Raw genomic sequence first — 22,807 nt, forward strand, 5'->3', positions numbered from 1 at the left:
GTCTGTGATTTGGAGAGCCCAGCGCTGCTCCCGACGCAGGGAAAACCAATTCTACAGGGGAGACCTACCTTGGCACTTGTGCAGGTGAAGCCAAAGGGCAGATATGCTTCACCATATTTTCTAGTCTTTGGCTTAGAATGAAGTTGCTTTGGAAACATATTCAGTTATGCAAGTTATGCAGGCTTGTTTGCACAACAAGGCTAAATAATTATATAAACTTTTCTGAATCTAAATATTGTACTTTGGTAGAATTAAATAATAAGTGTAGTGCAGGTCTATGATGATTTTTAGTGCTACTATGATTCTGGTTCTGTCTTGGTTAAGTCCTCAGTAGTCCTGATTTTGAACTGTTGTAGACCTGTTTTAATTCCGGATCAGTTCTGGGTCTGGTTGAATTGGGGTTTAGTCCTCGTGTCTTGATACAGCCCTGACTTTGTTCTGCCTTGCTGCTTAATTAAAAAACTAGTTTAAGGTGTCCTGCACATGTGAAATATATTTTTTTCCTATGTGAAGTCATTCTTTTTTGAACAAAACTCAAAACAGAGCATATTAATCTTTCAGTCATTTCTACCCCCCCCCCCCCAAGAAAAAAACAAAAAATCCCACATGCATACTACCCTTTTGGGCTAAGCCCCGGGTGTTTCAAATGTCTGGCTCCGCCTCTGCCACACATAGGAAGGAAGATAGATCAACGAGGAAACAGCACACAGGAGGGAGACATGGCTTAACCTAAATAACGTGAAGAGACAGGGGGACGCAAAACAGAACACACCGATGTCAGACATGGGCCTTCAAAGTAAAACAGGAAACACACTGACTGAACTGAGAGACACCATACCGACAGAGTACAGAGGGCAAACACAGGCAGAGATGACTAGACACTAAACTAAACCTACCCCAACACGATAATAATGATAATAATGATCAGAAAGCACAATTGAAGATCAGAACCTAAACCATAATACACAATAGTACAAAAACACAAGAAACAGAAGATGCTGGGTCAAAAGGACCCAGAACTGTGGCAGTAGCTGATAAACAGTCATGTGTCACGCAACTCTATCTGGTGTGTTGGAGCAAAAAACATGAAGGAGTATAAGTCAACTTGAACAGGTTTCTTTTTCAGCAAACACCACAGAACACTGCAAAGTGAATAATATATCAGGTTTAATAAAGAAATGATTTATATGACACACGTAATCAGATAACAAAAACTACTGACAAAAAAAGTTAATCAACTTATAATATTGTTTAAAAAAAGCTTTTTGAAATGAGTCAAATGATACGTATTCAATTCAAGGTAACAGAAAAACATACTTAAAGAAATAAATAAATGAATAAGTGCTTATGCTAACGTGAAAACAGATCCTAATCTCAACGCTTGCCATCACTTTATAATAAAGCTCTATTTTAATAATACAGTCCATTAGCTTTTTTCCCCCACAATGATCTCTTCAATTCAGATTTGGGACCGAATCTACTTGCTTGAAAACTTATTGAAGGTACTCATTACCAAGAGCTGTTTGTGGCTTGATTTCAGAGTAAACGTCTTCATCAGTTGCTGCAGGAGCTGGATTTTCATACAAATAAAGACATCATTAGTCAAAGTTAATTGCCAGTAACCTCTTACTTACATACGACAGCTGTTCGTTTTTATACAGTTTTCTTTGATCTGTAAAAAAAATTGTAAATGAGACAGAAAGAGAAATAAATTATTGATTGTATTACTTTACTTACATTTGTCTCTCTTGGATTTAGCTTTATTGTAGTAGACCTGTGTGTAGAACTGGCTGTCATCTAAAAGAGGATGGACAGATGCTCAGCATAAACAAAGGGTGGAACGATTTTTCTGTCAGTCAACACCAAACTTATCACATGAACTGACTGAAGGAGGTTCTCGCTCTATTAAAAGGTGAGATTTCCTGATGACCCCTTGCTGTCATGTTTAAAAATCTGTTTCTTTCTCTGCTGCTGTTAGCTCTCATTTCAGTGTCAGAGAAGCTCAACCCTCCTCCACCCCTGCAGAGGATTACAGATTACTGCTGTCTTCATATTCCTTCTGATTCTGGGAGACACAGCAAACCTTCTGGCAACAGCAAGTGTGGACGATCCATCCTGAAGGAGCTGGTCTACCTATCCAACTAGAATGGGATGCAGGTACTGTTGTCATTTTTGGGCTTGCCATTTTGTTGCCTCTCCAGTGAACCTGCTGTCACTTTTAGCAGGTCATATGGAGTCACCATGGTTTATGCTTCCTAACTGGATGTATTTATGCCTCTTAAATTTAACTGGCTTTTGTTTTATTTATTTATTTTTGAGGAATGCACATGACAAGCAGACAGCATGTTTCTTCGTCTCTGTTAGAAGGCTCATATGAATGAATGATTTTAAATTTAATATAGATACTACTGTCCTATGAAAACATCTAATCTACTGTATTTCATGTTTTTATAACATCAAATTCTTACCTTTCATTGTGAAGTTTTTTAACTCAATCAAAGAATATGTGAAATCCCCAGATTCAGCTGGAACAGAGTTACATAGTCATACATAAATAAACATCACACAGACTCTATATACCTTATTGCCTTATTTATGTACTTTACCATTTTGTGTGTCGTCGCAGTCTTTGATTGATTCATAGAAACAAGCATCATCTACAAAATCAAGGCTGATGTTAAAATAACTAAAAAAATTTAAAAAAACATAAAAAATACTGATACTCAAAGCCATGTAAATATATTAAATGTGGTTACAACATTACAAACAGCAAATGCATAGCATTTTTACATCACTATAAACTTTCCAAAGAACATTTAAAAAGAATAAAGAAAACAAAAATGAAATGACAATTTCTGGGTAGATGATCAGATACATATACAAATTTTAATTATTAACCACTATAGTATGTGGATAGCATCCACTTCCTTATTTAGTACATTTGTTACATATTTACATTACAGACCAACAGCAACAATAATAGCAAACAAAGGCTGACCTTGGAGAGGAGAACTGTTTTGTCTCTCAATTTCATTCTGATTTGTGTTCTGAGTCCTGGTGGAACATAAGGTGAAGTAAAACAGTAGATTATTATTATTATTATTATTATTATTATTATTATTATTATTATTATTATTATTATTATTATTATTATTATTATTTAAGAAACACAGGATTTAATTCTTGTATGCTAAAAAGAGAAGTGAAATGTGAACCAACCTGACAAAGAATGAATCTGTAAAAAAAGACAATTACTTTTTTTAGTGTTGTAACACTACATGCAGCTTTTTAAACACATCATAGATCATATTCAATCTAATACCAGAAGAAAATGGTCTCACCCTTTGACCGCTTGAAGACATACAACAACAGAAGAAGAAGAAGAAGAATCAGTAAAATTCCACAAAGGAGTCCAACAATCAACCAGGTGAGAAATGAAGATCGTTCAGGCTCAGGTACTGCTGTAATAAATAATATACCCTAATTAGATTATTATGATGTGAATCACCACCACAATTTACATAGGGAGTTTACAAAACATGTCAGCTATATTACAATGTTCTTAATAATAACTGATAATTGCACCTTTTATTGCAATCTGTGGTGGGGTTTTTTTTCCTGCTTTATTTGTCATCAATTCATATTCCCATTCACTGTCTTCTTTGTCGATCTTATACTTTTCATATATACACTCAACAAAAAAATAAACGCAACACCTTTGTTACTGCTCCCATTCCCCATGGGATGGACGTAGAGACCTAAAATTCATTCCAGATACACAATATAACCATGTGGTCACAAATCAGTCCAAATGTGTGGTAGTGGGCACATCTGCTATATTGAGATAATCCATCCCACCTCACAGATGTGCCACATCAGGATGCTGATCTGACATCATGAGTAGTGCACAGGTGTACCTCAGACTGCCCACAACAAAAGGCCACCCTGGAATGTGCAGTTTTGTCTCACAGCAAAATGCCACAGATGCCACAAGCAATGAGGGAGCGTGCAACTGGCATGCTGACAGCAGGAATGTCAACCAGATCTGTCGCCCGTGCATTGAATGTTCATTTCTCAACCATAAGCCGTCTCCACAGGCGTTTCAGAGAATATGGCAGCACATCCAACCGGCCTCACAACCGCAGACCTCGTGTAACCACACCAGCCCAGGACCTCCACATCCAGCAGGTTCACCTCCAAGATCGTCTGAGACCAGCCACCCAGACAGCTGCTGGAACAATTGGTTTGCACAACCAAACAATTTCTGCACAAACTGTCAGAAACCGTCTCAGGGACGCTCAACTGCATGCACGTCGTCCTCATCGGGGTCTTGACCTGACTCCAGCTCGTCGCCGTAACAGACTTGTGTGGGCAAATGCTCACATTCGATGGCGTCTGGCACGTTGGAGAGGTGTGCGCTTCACGGATGAATCATGGTTCACATTGTTCAGGGCAGATGGCAGCTGAGAATGTCCCAGTTCTTGCATGGCCAGCATACTCACCGGACATGTCACCCATTGAGCATGTTCGGGATGTGCTTGACCGGCGTATACGACAGCGTGTACCAGTTCCCACGAATATCCAACAACCTCGCACAGCCATTGAAGTGGAGTGGACCAACATTCCACAGGCCACAATTGACAATCTGATAGACTCCATGCGACGATGTGTTGCACTGCATGAGGCAAATGGTGGTCACACCAGATACTGACCGGTTCTGGGTCCCCAGACCCCCAATAGCGCAAAAAACTGCACATTCCAGGGTGGCCTTTTGTTGTGGGCAGTCTGAGGTACACCTGTGCACTACTCATGATGTCAGATCAGCATCCTGATGTGGCACACCTGTGAGGTGGGATGGATTATCTCAATATGGCAGATGTGCCCACTACCACACATTTGGACTGATTTGTGACCACTGTTTGGGAGGGATGGTTATATTGTGTATCTGGAATGAATTTTAGGTCTCTACGTCCATCCCATGGGGAATGGGAGCAGTAACAAAGGTGTTGCGTTTATATTTTTGTTGAGTGTATATAAATGACTAATGACAATATTGATTTCCACATTCTTTATTCCTGGAATATTCACTCTTTGATAGTGATGGAAAACTCACCCTTTTTATCAATCCTGACTGACTGGCTGTCCTCTGTGTAGTAAACTGGGTTTCCTCTTCCTCCTCTGCACCTGTAGAGTCCTTCCTGTGAGACACTGATTTGTCCATTTGGGTAGAAAACTCCATCTTGTATGATCAGAGGTTCAGATGAGTTCTCATCTCTGTACCAGTAGTATTTCCATCCAGATGATGATGATGAGTTCACAGAGCAGGTCAGGGTCACATTTCCTCCTACTGGGATGTTTCTCATATCAGATGTTATTTGGGACTTTGGTTGATCTGCTGTTGAGTTAAGATAGAAAAAGAAAAAAAGTAAATATATTATACTGTACACAAAGGTCAGGATCTACACTGTACTAATGTTACAAGCCTTCATTTCCCCTCTTGTCCACCTCTGCTTCAGTTTCCAAAAACAAATACAAGGAAAAGAGACCAAACTGAAATGGTACGAGCACATCACATTTTTATCACCCAACATTGTAAAAGCAGTGTTTCCCCTTTCCTACTCCATGTATAAAAAAATACTTTTACTTTTTTTGTGTGATTCTTTGTAGGTCCCACTGCAACAACAAATTCGTGAGATAACCCAACAAGTGTTAGTAAGCTTAGTCTCAGATGTCAGACCACTCAGGAGGAGATGAACATGCTTTACAGAGAAACCAGCCATCTTCCCATGTCATAAAAAAAATCCCTTTTTAGTTTGGAAAAAAAGGCTCAAAACTCACAAATTACTGTTCATTAACTCAATAAACTCCTGGTCCAAACTTAATAAATAAATTCTAAAAATGTTCACAACACTTGGCTCTGTAAATGATGATCAATGTCACCAAATCATTATACATAGTTCTAGGATGTCTCATCCCACCTTAATCCAGCTGAACAAGGGAAATAGACTACTGATTATAGCTCTATCAGTCACCATGGCAACAAGTAAAAAATGAGTAAATTATTAGTAAGGAAAATTTTGACATCTCCTCCTGAAATATTACAACAACAAACCTACATCCATATGCTCTTTAACCTCCTACAAAACTTATTTTCTTCTTTTTACATTTTTTTCTCACTCGGCACGCCCAGCTGTGAGCCCTTTCTGTGGGTGCATAGACAGTGCACAGGCTACAACAGTGCACAGGCTCCATGCATCTGAACTCACGCACAAGGCTCAGATTATGTCCACTCTGGTTTTACTTCCATACCAATGGGTTCAGATTGTAGTAATGACTGGGTGTCAAGCTAAATCTGGCAACCTAATCATTTTTCCCCTCTTTATTTATGTTAATATTGCACTCAAGTGATGGAGCAGCAGGTCAGCATTGCGGTGACATCATTAGCCGTGTGCAGATCCAAACTCAGCACCAGGTCCTAAAGTCAAACGAACACTGTCGCATCACTGAGAGTTACAAACTGTCTAAATTCTTTCATCTTTAATAAAATGATCAGTGTTGTTGCTCTACCAGGTGTAACGATTAAATTTGACATCCAGGCATTCATGAAAACAGAATTTATGAAATTTAACAGAGTCAGAAGCTAGCAGGAAGTTACCTAAGGTGGTAACATGGTATAAAGATGATATACCATGTTCTGACTGAGGGAATTCTGAAAAATTCAAAGTACAGCTCTGCTATCACTTCCGACCTCAATAAAAACAGGGAACTAAACAGCAGTGATGTTTTTAGGGTTACTGAAGAGGCTAGCTGGTATATTTTGAAGTGACACGGGGTGACTAGCTACACATCTACGTATAGCATAATATAAACACATTAGCACAGTTAAACTGGAGGATGAACACTAATTTTTTTCAAGTTGATAAAAGTTAACGTGGGGGTTCCCAATGGTTAGGGACAAATGCAATGGTATGGCAGGATGCTGTAAACAGAACAAACTTAAGTCAGGGGAACAACTGAGATAATCCATCCAAAATACGAGGTTAGTCATTAACGCAGAGCTTCCCAAAGTGTGGGGCCCGGCCCCTGGGGGGGTGCACTGCTAGCATAATGGACAGGTTTTTTGACGGGGCGCCCACACAAACGCAAAGCAGGAGATGCAGCATTTTTCTTGTGAAACAAAGGGGGTTGCGAAAAAAGTTTGGAAACCACTGCATTAACATACTGCTGTATGGGCTCTAGGTGCATCGTAAGGTTTTCAAAACTGAGTTTTAAAATGAATAGTTCTAATAAAAAGCGAGGCAGACTGACAGTGATAACTGACTTTTTTGGGGGTTTTGTTCAGATTAAATAGAACAAGATACAAAGCATTAAAACATGTTAAAGACACAACAGCCTTAATAAATGAAGAGTAATTTGGACCCGGAAGCAGGGTTCATCACATCCTCACTTAAAGACTGGATACCAGTTGAAAGTTGATGACAAAGTGGTGACAAACTGTCTACAATGAGGCAACTATCAGGTGCAGCTCTTTGTCTGACTAACAATGTAACATGCTTTGTAGACCATTGAATTCATCCTGTGCTGACCATTATGACATTTGTCAAATGGAGATCACACAACAAACATGACTTACTTGATGCTGACAATGTGAAGGCTTCACTCCACTCTGTTGAAGAATATGAGTCATCTCTGCATCGACTCTTACACATGTAGTCTCCACTGCTGGACTCAGAAACTCTGAATGTCACATCATTATTGTGTGTCCACTGTGTGGGTGTCCTGGGTCCTCTCCATTCATACCACCACTCAGTGGTTTCACCTCCTTCCTGCACCTCACATGTCAGAGTGATCGTCTCACCTCTGAATATCTGAGGCCAGTTGGGTTGTTGTTTTACAACAACTTTATTGGAAACTGTTTACACATATTAACAGTTGAGATACAAACAGAAACATGAAATCAACACAGAAAACTTAACATTGTACGTTTGATAATCATGACTGAATGTATATTTCAAACTAAATGACTGAACTCACTGGTTTTCTCAATGGTGACATCATCACTTCTATCAGTGTAGTAAACTGGGTTTCCTCTTGTTCCTCTGCAGCTGTAGATTCCTCCTTCAGATACTCTGATATCTCTGTTTTGTTGATCTCTGATTTTACCTTCAGAGGTTCTTTGGGTTCGTCTGAACCACTCATATTTCCATCCATCAGAGCTCTGCACAGAGCAGGTCAGAGTCACACTGCCCCCTACTGGTATGATTGTTGTTCCTGCTTTCACTGTGGCCCTGGGTTTATGTGCTAATATGAAATAAAATATACACATCATGATCTATTATAAAGCTACACTTTAAAATATGTTTTCAGTGGATTCAATTTCTGACTTGAGGTAAAATCTACATATTTCACTATGATCATATTTCAGTTTTGTTTTTTGTTTTTTTAATTTTTATTTTCTTTCCGGTGTCCATCTCAACACTGTTCCAGTGGTGTAGTAAATCTTACATCCCAACAAAAGAATGGTATAGCAGTTTTTCAGTTTTCTGGCCTGAAGAAGTCGCACTTAATTAATACATGAACAAAATAGTGAACTACTTGTAACTAATTAGTAAAGTAATGCAGTTCACTGCTGAATGATAGACAATGATGGGTTAAGAGGGATTTGTATTTGTATGATTTTTGCTTAGATAACAGAAGTTTTTTTTCTAATTTCATTCACAAGTGCTGCTGTTACACATTAAAACGAATATGATGCATTATAGAGTGCATTAGCATTGTGTATATTGTGAGCAAAGTAACATGTAAGAAACAGTGGTTGTGTTCAAAGTTTCAAGTTTCCATGACAACATTAATCAAATGTACACTGTATTTTATCATCCAGATTAGTGTTTAAATGTATCGTTTGTTTTTTCACTGAGGACTTACCTAATACAGTTAGAGAGACAGTATTACTGTGCTTTGGTTTATGTGAGCTCTTTGTACGACTTGAGCACTGGTATTCACCACTGTCACCAGTAGATCTAATTTCTAATCTGTAGTTTTTCAGTGTGTTGTACTGGATAAATTCTCGACCATTCTTGTTAATTTTGTATTCCAATTTACTGTCTTTTCCTTTGTTCATGTTACATTTGAAGGTAACAAACTCCCCGGTGAAAAAAATGGACCAGCTGGGTTGAATAGTTAGCACAGCATCTAGATTCAAACACAAGGACAATATAAGCAATCTGAAATACTTTTATGACATCAAAGGCAACATCTGTGTTGATGTTTTCATAAAATGAGAAACGTATTAAAAATGAATAAATAAAAACAGAAATGGAAAGTGTTTAAGGGTGAGTATGCAGTATTTTCTGTTCAATCTTTACTAAATAGATAAAAAGGAAGTGTATTGGACATTTCTTTACTCTATATATTGATCACTTTAGTATTATTAATATCACTTGCTCACTTAGTTATATGCATGTACAATAGCACCCCAAATGGGCCTTATGCTCTATCACACATACACATACAGACAGAGTGGGGCCATTGTGAGTTCAGGTGAGATCTTATACAGACAGACAGTGAAACTCCCATCCTTATCTCAGAGAAGATCGAGGGAGGATTCGGGATGTAATTCTTTAGGTGCTAAGTAAGAAAACAGCGTCGTAATTCTTAAACTCTGAAGAGAAGGATTTAAGGATGAGGCTGAAGGTATCGCCCCCTCGTGACATGGGCCAACTTCAATTTCCTTTGTCTCTAAGTTTGGTCAAGGTATAAAAGGACAGCTGGAAGACTTTGGTCTCTGGGGAGTAGTGATGGGAATAACAGCGTTACTAACAGCGTTACTTTTTTCAGTAATTACTATTCCTATCGTTACAACGGCATTACCGTTGCTAACAAGAAAATGCGGTGTGGCCCGTTACTATTTTTCAACAAACAGACGGTTGAAGCTGTGTTCAGCTTACTACACCCTATATCAGTTGCACGGAAGTAGCTGACTACGTAAGTAATCTGGAAGCTACAGCTTTAACCCTTTAAGACCTACCATAGAACCAAGTCCACCAGAGCTTATATTATATTTTTACATGCTGTGGAGCCATTTATGGGAGCATTTCAAGTTGCTGTACATCAATACAACCATTATAGCCCAAATTTTAATAATATGTATTCATTAAGTGCATAGTAATTACATAAATTGCAAAAAAGTGCAATAAACTACAAAAAAATTGAAAATCGTTTTTGTTTTTTTAACATATATTTGTAGTTAGAGAAATTTAAGAGGCTTATCCCTCAAAACTGTAAATACAAAAAAGTTGCACAAACTAGTTTCCCACCACAGGAAATTTATTTTGAGTGTCTTCATAGTTTTATTTTTGAAATACACCAATTTTTATATACTGCAGGAAAAAACGAAATATTACAATGCAAATTTGTAAAAAAGCAGCATATGCATCAAAATAAACTATTTCCAGCAGTGCAATTTGAGTCCTAAGCATCCCAGAAACAACACAGAAAGTCATAAAGTCAAAGATAACTTTTAAAAACACAAGTATAGGCTCATTAGGCCCTGATAGTAAAAAACTACATTTCCGCGAAAATGATGTCACTTCCGGTTTTGGGCAGGTAATGGCGGACATGCGAAAATTCGCACTGACGTCTATTCTAACATAGGAAGTGTTATGAACAGCTTATCGGATCGGCAAAGCGTGTTTCTGGAATATTATGTTTTTGTTGCTGCAAGCGCTTTTTATGCAGTTTTTGCAAAGCTATATGTGGAAGGAAACTGTGACCTAGGACAAGCTGATGGCATAAGATGTAAGTACAACTCCTTCGGTTTCATATGCAAAAAAATTATTGCGCTAGCTCACGTGGTTGCAGCACTACCGGGATTTAAAAATAGTTACGCAAAACAAAGTGTGCCCGCTCCGACCGGCTTTAAAGGGTTAAGCAGCTATGGGCGCTCCCACTGACGGTAATCACTTTCTGCCCGATGATCACTTTCAAGCACAACAACTGAAGCTAGGGGGGCAAAACAATCGCATGAGTGCTGCTGTTTGACTGAGGAAGAATATAGTAGCCGATCACATGACCACTTCAAGATGACAAAGCAACAAGGTGATATATACCAGTTTTTAAATTGTGTTGATAGGCCACGTAAAACCAGAGTCATGATAAACAATATATATACTTTTTCCTCATAGTTTCTGTCTTAGGACAGCGCTAGCAAGCACTCTCTGCTTATGAGCAAAACACAAAACAAAAAACAGCCCTTTCGTGTTGGTGGAAAAATGTACCATGTCGACCAATCAAAAATGATGTGGCAACATGACATTTGGTTGTTTAGGAAGAGGGGGGAGGTTTACGAGTGACGGTGAGAGAGAGAGAGAGAGAGAGAGAGAGAAAGAAAGACAGCAGAAAAAGAGAGAGAGCGAGTTTTGAGATGTGAGAGATTTGTGACGTTTAGCGTGTTTGGAGCGTGTAGTTAATGTGTTGTCTTGTGTAGTTAGTGTGTAGTGTTGTGGGTAATTTTGTGTTGTGTGTCAGAACAATGAGGTGACTGCTGTCTCCAGGTAGAAAAAGGAGTGATACACCTGCTGCTGTCAGACCTGCAGGTATCAGGCTGTGATGTTCTCCTTTATAGTGGACAGACATTTTTGGAATGGCACAAATAATTTGTGTGAAATCTTATTGAATGTAGAACAGCTGATTGTTATGTAAATAGTTTTGAAATGGTTATTTAAAAAAAGGGGTAAAATGTAAATGGCTGCAAATAACTTTGTTGTTTGCAAAACTTGTGCATATGATTTTCAAATTGACAATTTATATTTGCATTTAAAGTTATGAAATATGATTCAATAAACATGTTTGTGGTTGTTACAGTAAAAAAATATAACTTTTTCTACTCGGATTTTATGTTTTTTGTCTGATTTTAGATCAATTGTGTTAATACAGTATGTCAAAATGAAAACAGAACTGTAAATTCAGACACGTGAGGTTGTGCTGAAAAGAATGATACCAAACAAGGCAAAGTAAATAGTTTTTAACCCTTTAAAACCAGCTGGAGTGGACACGCTCCATTTTGCGTAACTATTTTAAAATCTCTGTAGAACTACAACCACGTAAGGTAGCGCAATAAATAAATAATAAATTTTTTGCATATGAAACCAGAGGAGTTGTATTGACATGTTATGCCATTAGCTTGTCCTAAGTCACGGTTTCCTTCCACATATAGCCACAGCCACCCTGGGGCGCACTGACAGAGGCGAGGCTGCCGGACACTGGCACCACCGGACCCTCTGACCCTCTGACCACCACCAGTAGGCAACAGGTGAAGTGTCTTGCCCAAGGACACAACGGAGCCGGGGCTCGAACCGGCAACCTTCCAATTACAAGGCGAACTCCCAACTCTTGAGCCACAATCGCCCCATAATATAATACATAATATAATATTTATTTTCGTTGTTCCTGCAAGATATCAAAATTGGTGTATCTCAAAAATAAAACTATGAAGACACTTAAAATAAATTTCCTGTGGTTGGAAACTATTTTGTGCAACTTTTTTGCATTTACAGTTTTGAGGAATAAACCTCTGAAATCTCTCTAACTAGAAATATATGTAAAAACAAAAACAAAAAAAAAAGATTTTCAATTTTTTTTGTAGTTTATTGCACTTTTTTGCAATTTATGTACTTTCTATGAACCTAGTGCATACATATTACTAAAATGTGGGCTATAACGGTTGTATTGATGCATAGCAACTTGAAATGCTCCCAAAAATGGCACTACAGCATGTATAATATAAAGATAAGCTCTGGTGGACTTGGTTCTATGGTAGGTCTTAAAGGGTTAAAGGTGAAATTGAAATGTAGAAGTAAAATCAAAAGTAGTTAAAAATGGCCAATTATACACTGGACCCCACAGGGTTAGACTTTTTTTTTTCTAAGTAACGCAATAGTTACTTTTCATTATTTTTAGAATCTTGTAACTCAGTTACTAACTCAGTTATTTTTTTGAAGAAGTAACTATAATTAATTACTTTGTCAGTGTTACTTGCCCAGCACTGCTAGGGAGACAATTGGAGTAATTTTGAAGGTATAAAAGGATCAGAGTGGCCGATCTTCAGAGACCAATCTGATGTTGGACTAATGTGTTTCTCTCCATGTTGCAGCACAATATTAAACCACTTTAAATCATCTTCACCTGGTGTTAGCAGTTTATTTTAAAACTTTCACGACAAAAGAAAATAAAAAATTAAAACTGTTCAGTCACCTTGAGCGTGTCCAGTGCAGAGACGTGTACAAAGCACTACAATAAAGACAGAAACTTCAGACATTATCAAACTAAAGAGACTGAAATACAGAAAATAAACAAATAAATGCATGCATAAGCACTTGTGGTTTATCAGTTTCTACTATAATGTGTTATTTTTTTTTTTTTAGTTGTGCATCTGCACCTTATTGTTGTCAATGTCTACGCATGGGACAGTGTGAAACGTAATTTCAATTCCTTTGTATGGCAAGTACATTTGAAGAAATTGACAAATAAAAGTATTCTATTCTATTCTATTCTATTCTATTCTATTATCTTATATTATTATGTAAAATGCATCAAATTACTGTTGAGGAAGAAACAAACCTTTCTTAGATAATCTAAACCAGCTCCACTCTGATCTGAGTCAGTGCATCTAATCCAGTCTACAAACAACCATGTTGGTAACAAACATGAGAGTCCGCTGATCACATGACCTGAAATGGTACAAATGACTGATGCTCTGTTCTTCTTACTAAAACATGTTTATGGATCAGTATGAATCAAACAATAGGAGTCAGTGATGTACTCACAGAATAGGCCCAGCTCACAGAGCAAAGTGGCTCCCATCCTCACATCCAGCAGTGACACGTCTGAAAACTTCTACAACTTTCTGTAAAGAGAGAGAGTGAAGCAGCAGCACAGCAGATACCAAAGAGCTGTGAAGGAAACAATAGTTTTTTTTTCTGCTTTCTTCCTTTTACACTAAAATAACAACTTAACAAGATCTGACTACAGCATGCTGTGATGTGTTTATACTATAGTATAATAGTATAATAATATAGTATAATATTTACACAATAGATTCTCAGAACTATTACTAATCTTAATAAATTCATACATCCACTCACACAAAACTATGAATTAGAAACAATAAACATCAACAAATTTGTCTAAACAGTTAAACAAAGTCTCTGAATGCTGTTACACTGCTGGATATAGCAAAAAGTTTTTTCCCCCTGTGGAATTGTTGATACATTGATACATTTGTGGAAACTTGTTATTTTTCTGCTTTCCTCCAGTTTCTTATCAGTCTTCAAATTTCTAACAAATATCTGCTAATATTAAGTAATAAAATTACTTCTCAGTAATATGTTTATTATGGATGCTGGGAGTGCCCTTGATGGACTCTAATATTATACAGTTAATGGTTTTAATGTAATAAACGTCAAAGCCAGACAAAAACTTTGAAAAGCAGTTTGCTTGAAAGTGTTTCACACACTGGAATAACTGCATTGCAAGGCTTAAAACTTGACTGAGGTCTTACAGAAACAGGAGATTGCCTTTGCCTGCTCATTTTGTTATTAAGCAATTTTACCACTGATAATTATTACCCTCACAAACACAACACTACATAAACACCTCATTCAGATTGGTTCAAACTGCTGTAGATGGATAAGTGAACAAAAGCATTATAAAGGAAGAGAATACACTTTTCTTTACACTCTTTCTTTTATGCCACAGAGACAATCCCAAATAGGGTGCTGCTAATATCTAAGCAGCCATTAATTTCTCATACTAAAGGCTGTAACACAAAATTATTATATTGATTCAAATGTAAAGTAAATAAACCACAACATCTCACTCTAAAAACAGCTGGAGTGTGATGGAGGCCACCTGCCACTTAAGTTTTATAAGCAGTTAAGAAAATAGTTTGAGAGATGAATAAAGCATTAACTGATAAACAGAGATGTCATACTCACGGACAGTAAACCTTCACAGCAGGTGTTGTTGATCCATGCACTTTCTCACAGAGCAGTTGAATCTATAACTAAAAATATTTCCTAATTGAAAAAAACTGAGCTCAGTAATGTAAAGTACTGCATTACATCAGGGCCGATTCCTTTAACGTGAAATTCTGGAGTGGTCATAAATTCACACACAGAGAGTGAGCGGCCTCGAGCAAAACTGACATTTAGCAGAAGTGAGCTTGAGGCCAGATGGCGTGCTCTATGTTGTTTCTCTCTTCCTTAAAAGTAGCTGTAACTGCTGCACTCAGTAACCGCACAGTGGGGCAGTTGGGTAATGTTGCCCAAATCAAACATTGGCTAACTTTAAACAGGGACGCTGTTCAAACCACACCAGGTAATGGATGAGTGTCAAGGATTGCTGTGTGGCAGGCAGGAGATTGGGCCCAAAATTCAGGACTCACAACACACAGGAGTGAACTCAAAATACAGCTTTATTTACTGACTCAAGGAAATTATAGAAAACTAAACTACATGGGGAAATTATAACCTAAACTTCAAGGCAACACACAACATGAGGGAGAACACAACACTGACAAAAAGAAACACGGGGCTTAAATACACTGAGGGATAATGAGGGCAATGACACACAGAAGGAGAGCACAGCTGGGAGTAATTAGGCAGGACGAGACAAAGGAAGCAAACTAAAAACACTGGCATGAGACACAGGCCTTCAAAGTAAAACAGGAAACACACCGACTGTATTCATGGATGATGTAAGCAAAATTCTGCTTCTTGTTTGGTTTCCTGATGCACGTCTTTTTTTAAAGATATTAAACCACAACAGAGCTATACTAAGTGTGATTGGACTTTCCACCTGTTGAATTAAATGTGCTTTTTGCTGTTCACTTTAAGAGTTTGTGTTTGGGTTCTCGATCTTGCACCCAAACAGATTCCTTTTTAAAATATTTCCCATGTGGTGAAATTCTGGTTTTAAAGATGGTCATAACTTAGTGGGCAGGATGTGGGTGAGCATGGGGAAAAGAGAAATACTGTTTTGAAACAGAAGTGTGAGGTGAGATTTAATCCTGCTTCCTCTTTGAGCTAACACGTGTGTCCTTAAAAGTAGCTCTGAAAGCTCTATTCACAGAGATTTTTTCTTCCTTTAAACTTTCAGTTACCCTACAGTGGGCCAGTTCCTGGGGCTCATGGGAAAAGTTTGAAGTTAAAGAATCTCTGATAATCACAACATAATAAGCTGTTTAAACTTCAGTAAATGAATTCAGTTTTAGTATATAGTGAAATCAGCTGAGATCAAACTACATCAAGTGTCACTTTACATGAAATCAAAACTCTGTTTCCACTGAGAACACGTCTGCAGAAACTACATTTTTCTGGGGGGGTTTAATGAGTCACTTGCAAACAATGCAAATTCCTGATTTTTGGAGAGCAGAGCAAAGCTGCAAACACAGCAGTATGGATTAGGTAAGCAGTAAATAAACAAGAATGCAGTTTCAACATTTGCACTTCTTGTTTGGTTACATCATCAATGTCCTTTTTATGCATATTCAGTTGCAGCAAGACAAGTGTTAATTGTGCCATGCTTCTTTTTTTTTTTTTTTTTTTTTTTTTTTTTTTTTTTCTAAAAAAAAAAACGACATTACGTGATGGCAGAGCTTCAGTTCATCCTTTGTCATTTTTTTTTTTTTTTTTTTTTTTTTTTTTTAATAAATAGGACAGGGGGAATGAATGAGAGAGAGAGGGGGAGAGAAAGAAAGAAAACCAAAGGGGAGAAGAGACGGTGAGAAGGGGGGGGGAAGAGAGACAAAAAAAAAAAAAAAACTCCTGGGTCACCTGTATGGAGAAAAAAAACAAACAAACAAACAAACAAAAACAAACAGAGGAGACAGCAAACAACAAAGAGCAACATAATAATAGAGAAAACAAAGCACCATCACAATAAACTAGCTAGTCATAGATATCAGTATTTACTAAGTAATAAACGATATTGTGCAGCACGCAAGATAGACAGCGCACAGTGTGCTTTGAGGCAGCAGCCAAGAAAGCTTTAGTCCGCGTCTGTGAATACCCATGTGTTGTGCCATGCTTGTAATAGCTTCTAGCAGGATCTATGCTACATGTTTGACATCTAAGAAAATCTGAAAGCAGCAATAAAGGTATGTAAGCAGTTCAGTAGAACACAATCGATTTGGAAATATCATGATCAACAGTTATTAGTGAAATTACAGCTGTGCTTCCTGCACTGCCCCCTAGTGATCAAACGGCTGTTACACTTGATGATGTATCATATTTATAAAGCTCAGTGTTATTGGGTTTGACTGTTATAGTTTACATTCAAGTCAATACAGCATCAGTCACAGCATTTATTTATTTATTTCAACATAATGTATAATACATTATGCAGTACAAATATGTATTGGTGCCCTAATGTAGCATTGCAAAACCTTTATTTAAAGCTGTATTGTCAGTTAAACCAGATAATACAAAAAAACCCCTCAAAACAACAACAAAACAGAATATTGTGTCTATATCATTACATACAAGAAAATCCCAGCATGCTGCAATTACCATGGGAGACAGGGAATACAAATCTGTATGCTACCACATATGAGATGCTATGATATATGCTATAATATGATGCTAAAATACATTAAATTAGACACGCCACTCTATTCTGATATTCCATTATTCCAATTGAACTGTCAAATATACAATTATATACGATTCTGAGACTTGTGCAAAATATTTACATATGCATGGGTCACTCACAGTGCCCTATGCAATGCTTATGCAAAATTCTATCAAACGTGTCTCACTCAGAGGATGTAGGGAACATATACAGCATGCATATGCTCTAAACATTATAGTATGATTACATTATGCTTCTCTTTGGCTTTGCTCCTGTTGCTCTCTTCACTGACCTGTAAGGCAAACACAAAAGACACAGAGTAAGGGTGTTATGTGGTGAGGCCATTTAATCTTGTCAAGAAATATTGTCAATGTAATGAGACATTTCAGTGCATGACTGTTGTGAGTTTACCTGCATTTTCCATGTTCACATCAGTGGAAAGAGGACTCTCATGTGGTTTATGATGCTTCCTTGCTAAGATAATCAGATGAATGAGCAAAAGAAAATAATTAATACATTTACATCAGTACTGCAGGTCAAAACCTTTCCTAATTAGTTTTTTGCATGTATTTTATCTTTTTTGCATGTGCGAGTATTTGTACTATACTTACTGTTCTTTCTGGAATTTTTAAGGTCGGTAAGAGAGTATGTGGCTTCATGAACTTTATCTGCTTCTGAAATATATATATTTGTATTTATAGGATTATAAAAAAAATCACCAGAATTACTGTTTTTAACTCAAATGTTTATGTATCTCTAACCACTCTGTGATATTCAAAACATGACATGTACCATTTTCACAATTTGCGGTCTCTTCGAAGTCAGCGATTGTTTCATAGTCGTGATTATCACCTTAAAAAAATAATACGCCAGAGTCAGAATTACAATTTAAAGCTATGACCTGTAAGTATGTGTATTTCTAGCTGCTGTGTGCTATTCAAAAGATACTGTGTACCATTTGGACCATTAGCAGTCTCTTCCGCAAGATGGAGTGTTTCATAGGGTTCATAATGAGCTTGAAGAAACAAAGTCAGAGGATCATGTCAGTACTATTAGAGCAAATACATCAACACAGTTTTGTTAAAGTGCAAAGACACAAAATTCGAATTTAATTTAATTACAGTTTTAGAAAGTTTGATTAACAGTTTGCTCTCCCTGTTGGAGCTCAGTCTGGGGAGAGTTCTTTTTTCTCCTCGTCTTTCCTCACATTGTGCATTTTCCATTGCTATAACTCTCTGACCTGTCTTCCCCGTGATGTTTGTGTAATGGATGTATGGTCGGAAGGCTAAGATGGCGCTGGGAAGGCTGGCAGCCTTAACCCAATTTCCCCCGGGATGAATAATATTATCAATCAATCAACAGTGTATTAAAAATATTGTATGTGTTGTAATGATATGGAACAATAACTTTTGTTGATCCTTCAGTTCATTTAGTTAGATATACATTTCTGTGAGTAAATTCTGGTTTAACTCAGTTTTTAGGATTTTTTTGATTATTTGCACAACTTTTTGTGTTTTTGATATTTGATTGATGACCAGATGACCAGAACTCCTGGACTTTAAGACTAATTATTAATACTAAACTTTAGTTTAAGCACTGACCATGCTGAAGAGATTTGTATTCATGGGTTTCATCCTGATTGTCTCCATGATTTCTGGTGGAGTCTTGACTGTTGATGTCCGACTGGATCGGCCTAATGAAAACATAACAAATGCACAGATAATAACATAATAAAGTAAATTTAGTACAGTAAGAAAATTACTACTGAATGTTTAAAATGAAAATAGGAATGCAGAGATTTATACCAACCCAGTGAAGCATAAATCTGTCAAAAAAGGAAAATGATTTTTTTTGATAATCCAAACTGTTTTACTTCTATTTAGTGCTATGATGTTTTTATATTTTGTATCAAGTAAGAAAAATGTCTTACCCTTCACTTTTCTATAGCAATACAGAATACTCATTCCTAAGAGCAGGAGAATAATAAGAAGAAAGACTCCACAAACCAGTCCAACCAACCACAGAGGAAATGAAAAGCTTTCAGGACCTGATGGAGCTACTGTGATTGTAAACATTAACAGAAAACATTAAGAGACTTTATGTGAGAATTTTTTTCTAAACATTAAAAAACATATATTCTCAAAGAAGTAGAGTCAGGTGACAAGAAGACAAAACACATACTCAATGATATACGCCATCAATGAGTACTCTATTAAAAAAAAAAAATCCATCAACTGTTTTGATCCTGCTCACCTTTAACTGACATCCAGCTCTGTGCTGACTCTCTTCCTGAGTACTGACACTTGTAGAAACCTTCATCAGACTTTGACACTGCAGAGATCTTCAGCTCCCCTCGGGGATCATTTTGAATAAGTTTGTCATTGTGATAGAAAAACACATTGGAAAGTATTTTTTGTGTTCTCAAACTGCAGCTCAGACTAACAGAAGCTCCCTCAGTCACAGGATGAACAGGACTCACCAGGATAGGATCATAATAATTATCTGTGAAACAATCAATGATGGTCCTGTTAGATCAGAAAAAAAGCTGAAGGGCACCAAAGTTACATGATGATGTGATACCTACTGTTCTGTGTATAAGAACTACTGTACACTAACTTTTTTTTACCAAATGGACAGCTGACCTATAAAATGTAGAGTGCCTTAGACATGAAATGTTAATCTCATGAGACTTGGGCTATTTCCATATATCAGTTAGTAACAGCTAAAAGACTTTGGGCTCTAGGTTGACAGTTGGAGGTATTTTGAAATATGGGAATTGTCCTTGTCTTCAGAGTGAGACTTGTGTTGTAATGTAATGTTGAGCTGATTTGATGCAGCATTAATGAAAACAACTCACCAGCTGCTTGTTTATGCAGTGGCACATAACAAACACAGCCACACAGGAAAAGAGGAACATGAGGTCTTACTTTAAGTGTACAGTGGTCCCTCGTTAATCACGGGTGTTACATTCTAAAAATAACCTGAAATCTGCAAAGTAGCCAACTTTATTTTTTACAATTATTATAGATGTTTTAAAGCTGTAAAACCCCTCACCACACACTTTATACACTTTTCTCAGACAGGCATCAACATTTTCACACTTTTCATTCTTGTTTAAACATTCTCAAAGTTCAAACCTTCGTAGAAAAATAAGTCCAGTATTATAGAATGAAACCAAAGATCAAACCCTGTTTTCAGGTCCAGAACATGAGAATCAATGGTACGGAAGTAGAGGAAGCAAGAAGAATAAGTTGAGTAAAGTTTGACTTATCTGACTATTTTGTTTTGCTTAATGCGCCTTATAATCCACCTATGGTCCAAAAAATACAGTAACTTCTACTTTCCTTTAGCAAGTCCAAAAGTCCAACTTTTTGTGCAATGGCTAGAATCTTCCTCTGCCTTTTGGTTGCAACCACAGGTGCCTTTGACAGTGCAAAATGTTTCATCAACATTGTTGTGTTTGTTGGGGAGAAAACTTACAAACATGCAGTTCAGCACTTCAGAGTGATAGAAGATTTATGTAAATTTGACAAACTGAACGCATTCTGTACACGACAGGAGACAGCACGAGATTGATTGGCAATGGTCTACAGCCAACCAGGACGCAGAACACAATGCGCTGTAAAAAAAAAACCAACCCAAAAACCATGCAAAATCGCCCGAAAAAAAATTAGCAAAACAGCGAGGCCACGAAAGGTGAATCGCATTATAGTGAGGGACCACTGTACTGTACTCTGCTTTGCTGGGTTTTGCAGTTTTTGTTTGTTTGCTTGTTGTAAATATGTTAAAAAGTAAAACTTAGTGGTTTGAGCACTCTGTGGAGAACCCACAAAAACATACGTATAATAACATACTCAGACATTTACTGCTTATTCACTGATAAGGGTTGAGCTAAAATAAGACTGAAAATTGCCTAAATGTCTCACATTTTGTCCATTTTTAACAGATTTACTTTCATACAGCAGTGTAGTGGGGAAAAACTGTGAGGTAATGATTAACATAAAGGGGGAAAAAACGACCAAAAGAACATGAAGAATGTATAATAACATACTCTGTACAGTGATGTTGACTGCATTGCTGAAATCTCCTGATCCAGACTCACACCAGTACACTGCAGTAGGTGACTTTAATATGTAACTGATGTTACATGTGGATCCAGTCGTTCTCACACAGTTGGAATAGAACAGGGGGCCATCGTTGGGGAACCGCTTCACTCTCCACTCAGTGAAGTTTCCCTCACAGGTCAGTGAGACAGAGGCATACATCGAATTTTGCACACTGTCAGGACTCACTTTGAGAGTTGCTGCTGAATGAACACCTGAAAACAACATGCAGAGAGGAGAACGTGAAATAGCAATTACAACTGCACATGTGCTTGTTAGGCAAAGATATATACCAATATCACAAATGAAAAAAAAATCATTTATTCTTTGGGGGACCTTTAAAGGTAAATAACAGCTGCACTGGTTACAAGAGAATCAAGCAGACCTGCAGACCAGACAAACTTTGGTTGACTGTGATCAGTGTGATACTCTGGGTCTCCTCTTCCAGCTCTGCACACATATCCTGCTGTGTGTGTCTGTCCATGAATGATGTAGGAGTCCTGTGCAGTCCCACTGCCATCAGGTAGCAGCTCATAACTGGAGGATTTCTCTGATAGATCAAGAACAGCTTTATACCAGTAGAAGCTCCATCCTGCAGACGGATGTTCAACCTCACAGTTCAGAGTTACTGAGGCTCCAGGACTCAGCCATGATGGAGACACAGTGAGGACAGGACGGGGTTCATCTGTTCAACAAAGATTTTCTCTCAATGTTTCATCTCTTAACTCTGAATTCAATGTCACTAAAATGTTGACTCACAAATATTTATGATGAACTTTAAGAGTGAGACTATCTAAACATGTCAAATATCTCAACATGTACTAATAAAAACACATTTTTACAAACTGTTTCTATTTCCAGGTTAAATGAACTATGACTCTACTTACTGTCAGAAACTGTCAGTGTGACTGAATCACTCCACTCTGTTGTTTCATGCTGTGAACTTTTCATTCTGCCCTTACAGCGATAGTTTCCACTGTTGGATGATGAAGCAGATCTAATCCTGTATTCATTTTGATTTGGAGCTTTTATCATGCTGTTTGTTTCCCACTCATAATCCCACTCAGTGTCTCCTC

At 37.4% G+C, this 22,807-nt stretch overlaps 2 protein-coding genes across 2 annotated transcripts; both read right to left on the bottom strand.

The window, feature by feature from the left end:
- Positions 1–1,184: 1,184 nt before the first annotated feature.
- On the bottom strand, positions 1,185–15,129 carry LOC146579865 (Fc receptor-like protein 5). The gene is made up of 14 exons (XM_085265806.1): positions 14,994–15,129; positions 13,824–13,903; positions 13,252–13,287; positions 8,926–9,192; positions 8,035–8,301; positions 7,634–7,912; positions 5,114–5,395; positions 3,342–3,461; positions 3,220–3,235; positions 2,999–3,054; positions 2,607–2,657; positions 2,469–2,525; positions 1,738–1,797; positions 1,185–1,570 (listed from the first exon to the last, which is right to left on the bottom strand). The coding sequence occupies exons 2-14, from the start codon at positions 13,858–13,860 to the stop codon at positions 1,494–1,496; spliced, it is 1,605 nt and encodes a 534-aa protein (XP_085121932.1). The 5' UTR covers positions 13,861–13,903; positions 14,994–15,129; the 3' UTR covers positions 1,185–1,493.
- Positions 15,130–17,427: 2,298 nt separating this feature from the next.
- Positions 17,428–19,893, bottom strand: LOC146579866 (uncharacterized). The gene is made up of 7 exons (XM_085265929.1): positions 19,438–19,893; positions 19,230–19,321; positions 18,584–18,643; positions 18,421–18,480; positions 18,240–18,302; positions 18,040–18,102; positions 17,428–17,920 (listed from the first exon to the last, which is right to left on the bottom strand). The coding sequence occupies exons 1-7, from the start codon at positions 19,701–19,703 to the stop codon at positions 17,913–17,915; spliced, it is 612 nt and encodes a 203-aa protein (XP_085122055.1). The 5' UTR covers positions 19,704–19,893; the 3' UTR covers positions 17,428–17,912.
- Between the last annotated feature and the right edge of the window lie 2,914 nt (positions 19,894–22,807).

Source organism: Mchenga conophoros, linkage group LG3 (assembly GCF_057382185.1).
Source record: "Mchenga conophoros isolate Kocher_MC1m ecotype Shallow Benthic linkage group LG3, M_conophoros_male_GT1.1, whole genome shotgun sequence".
NCBI lineage: Eukaryota > Metazoa > Chordata > Actinopteri > Cichliformes > Cichlidae > Mchenga > Mchenga conophoros.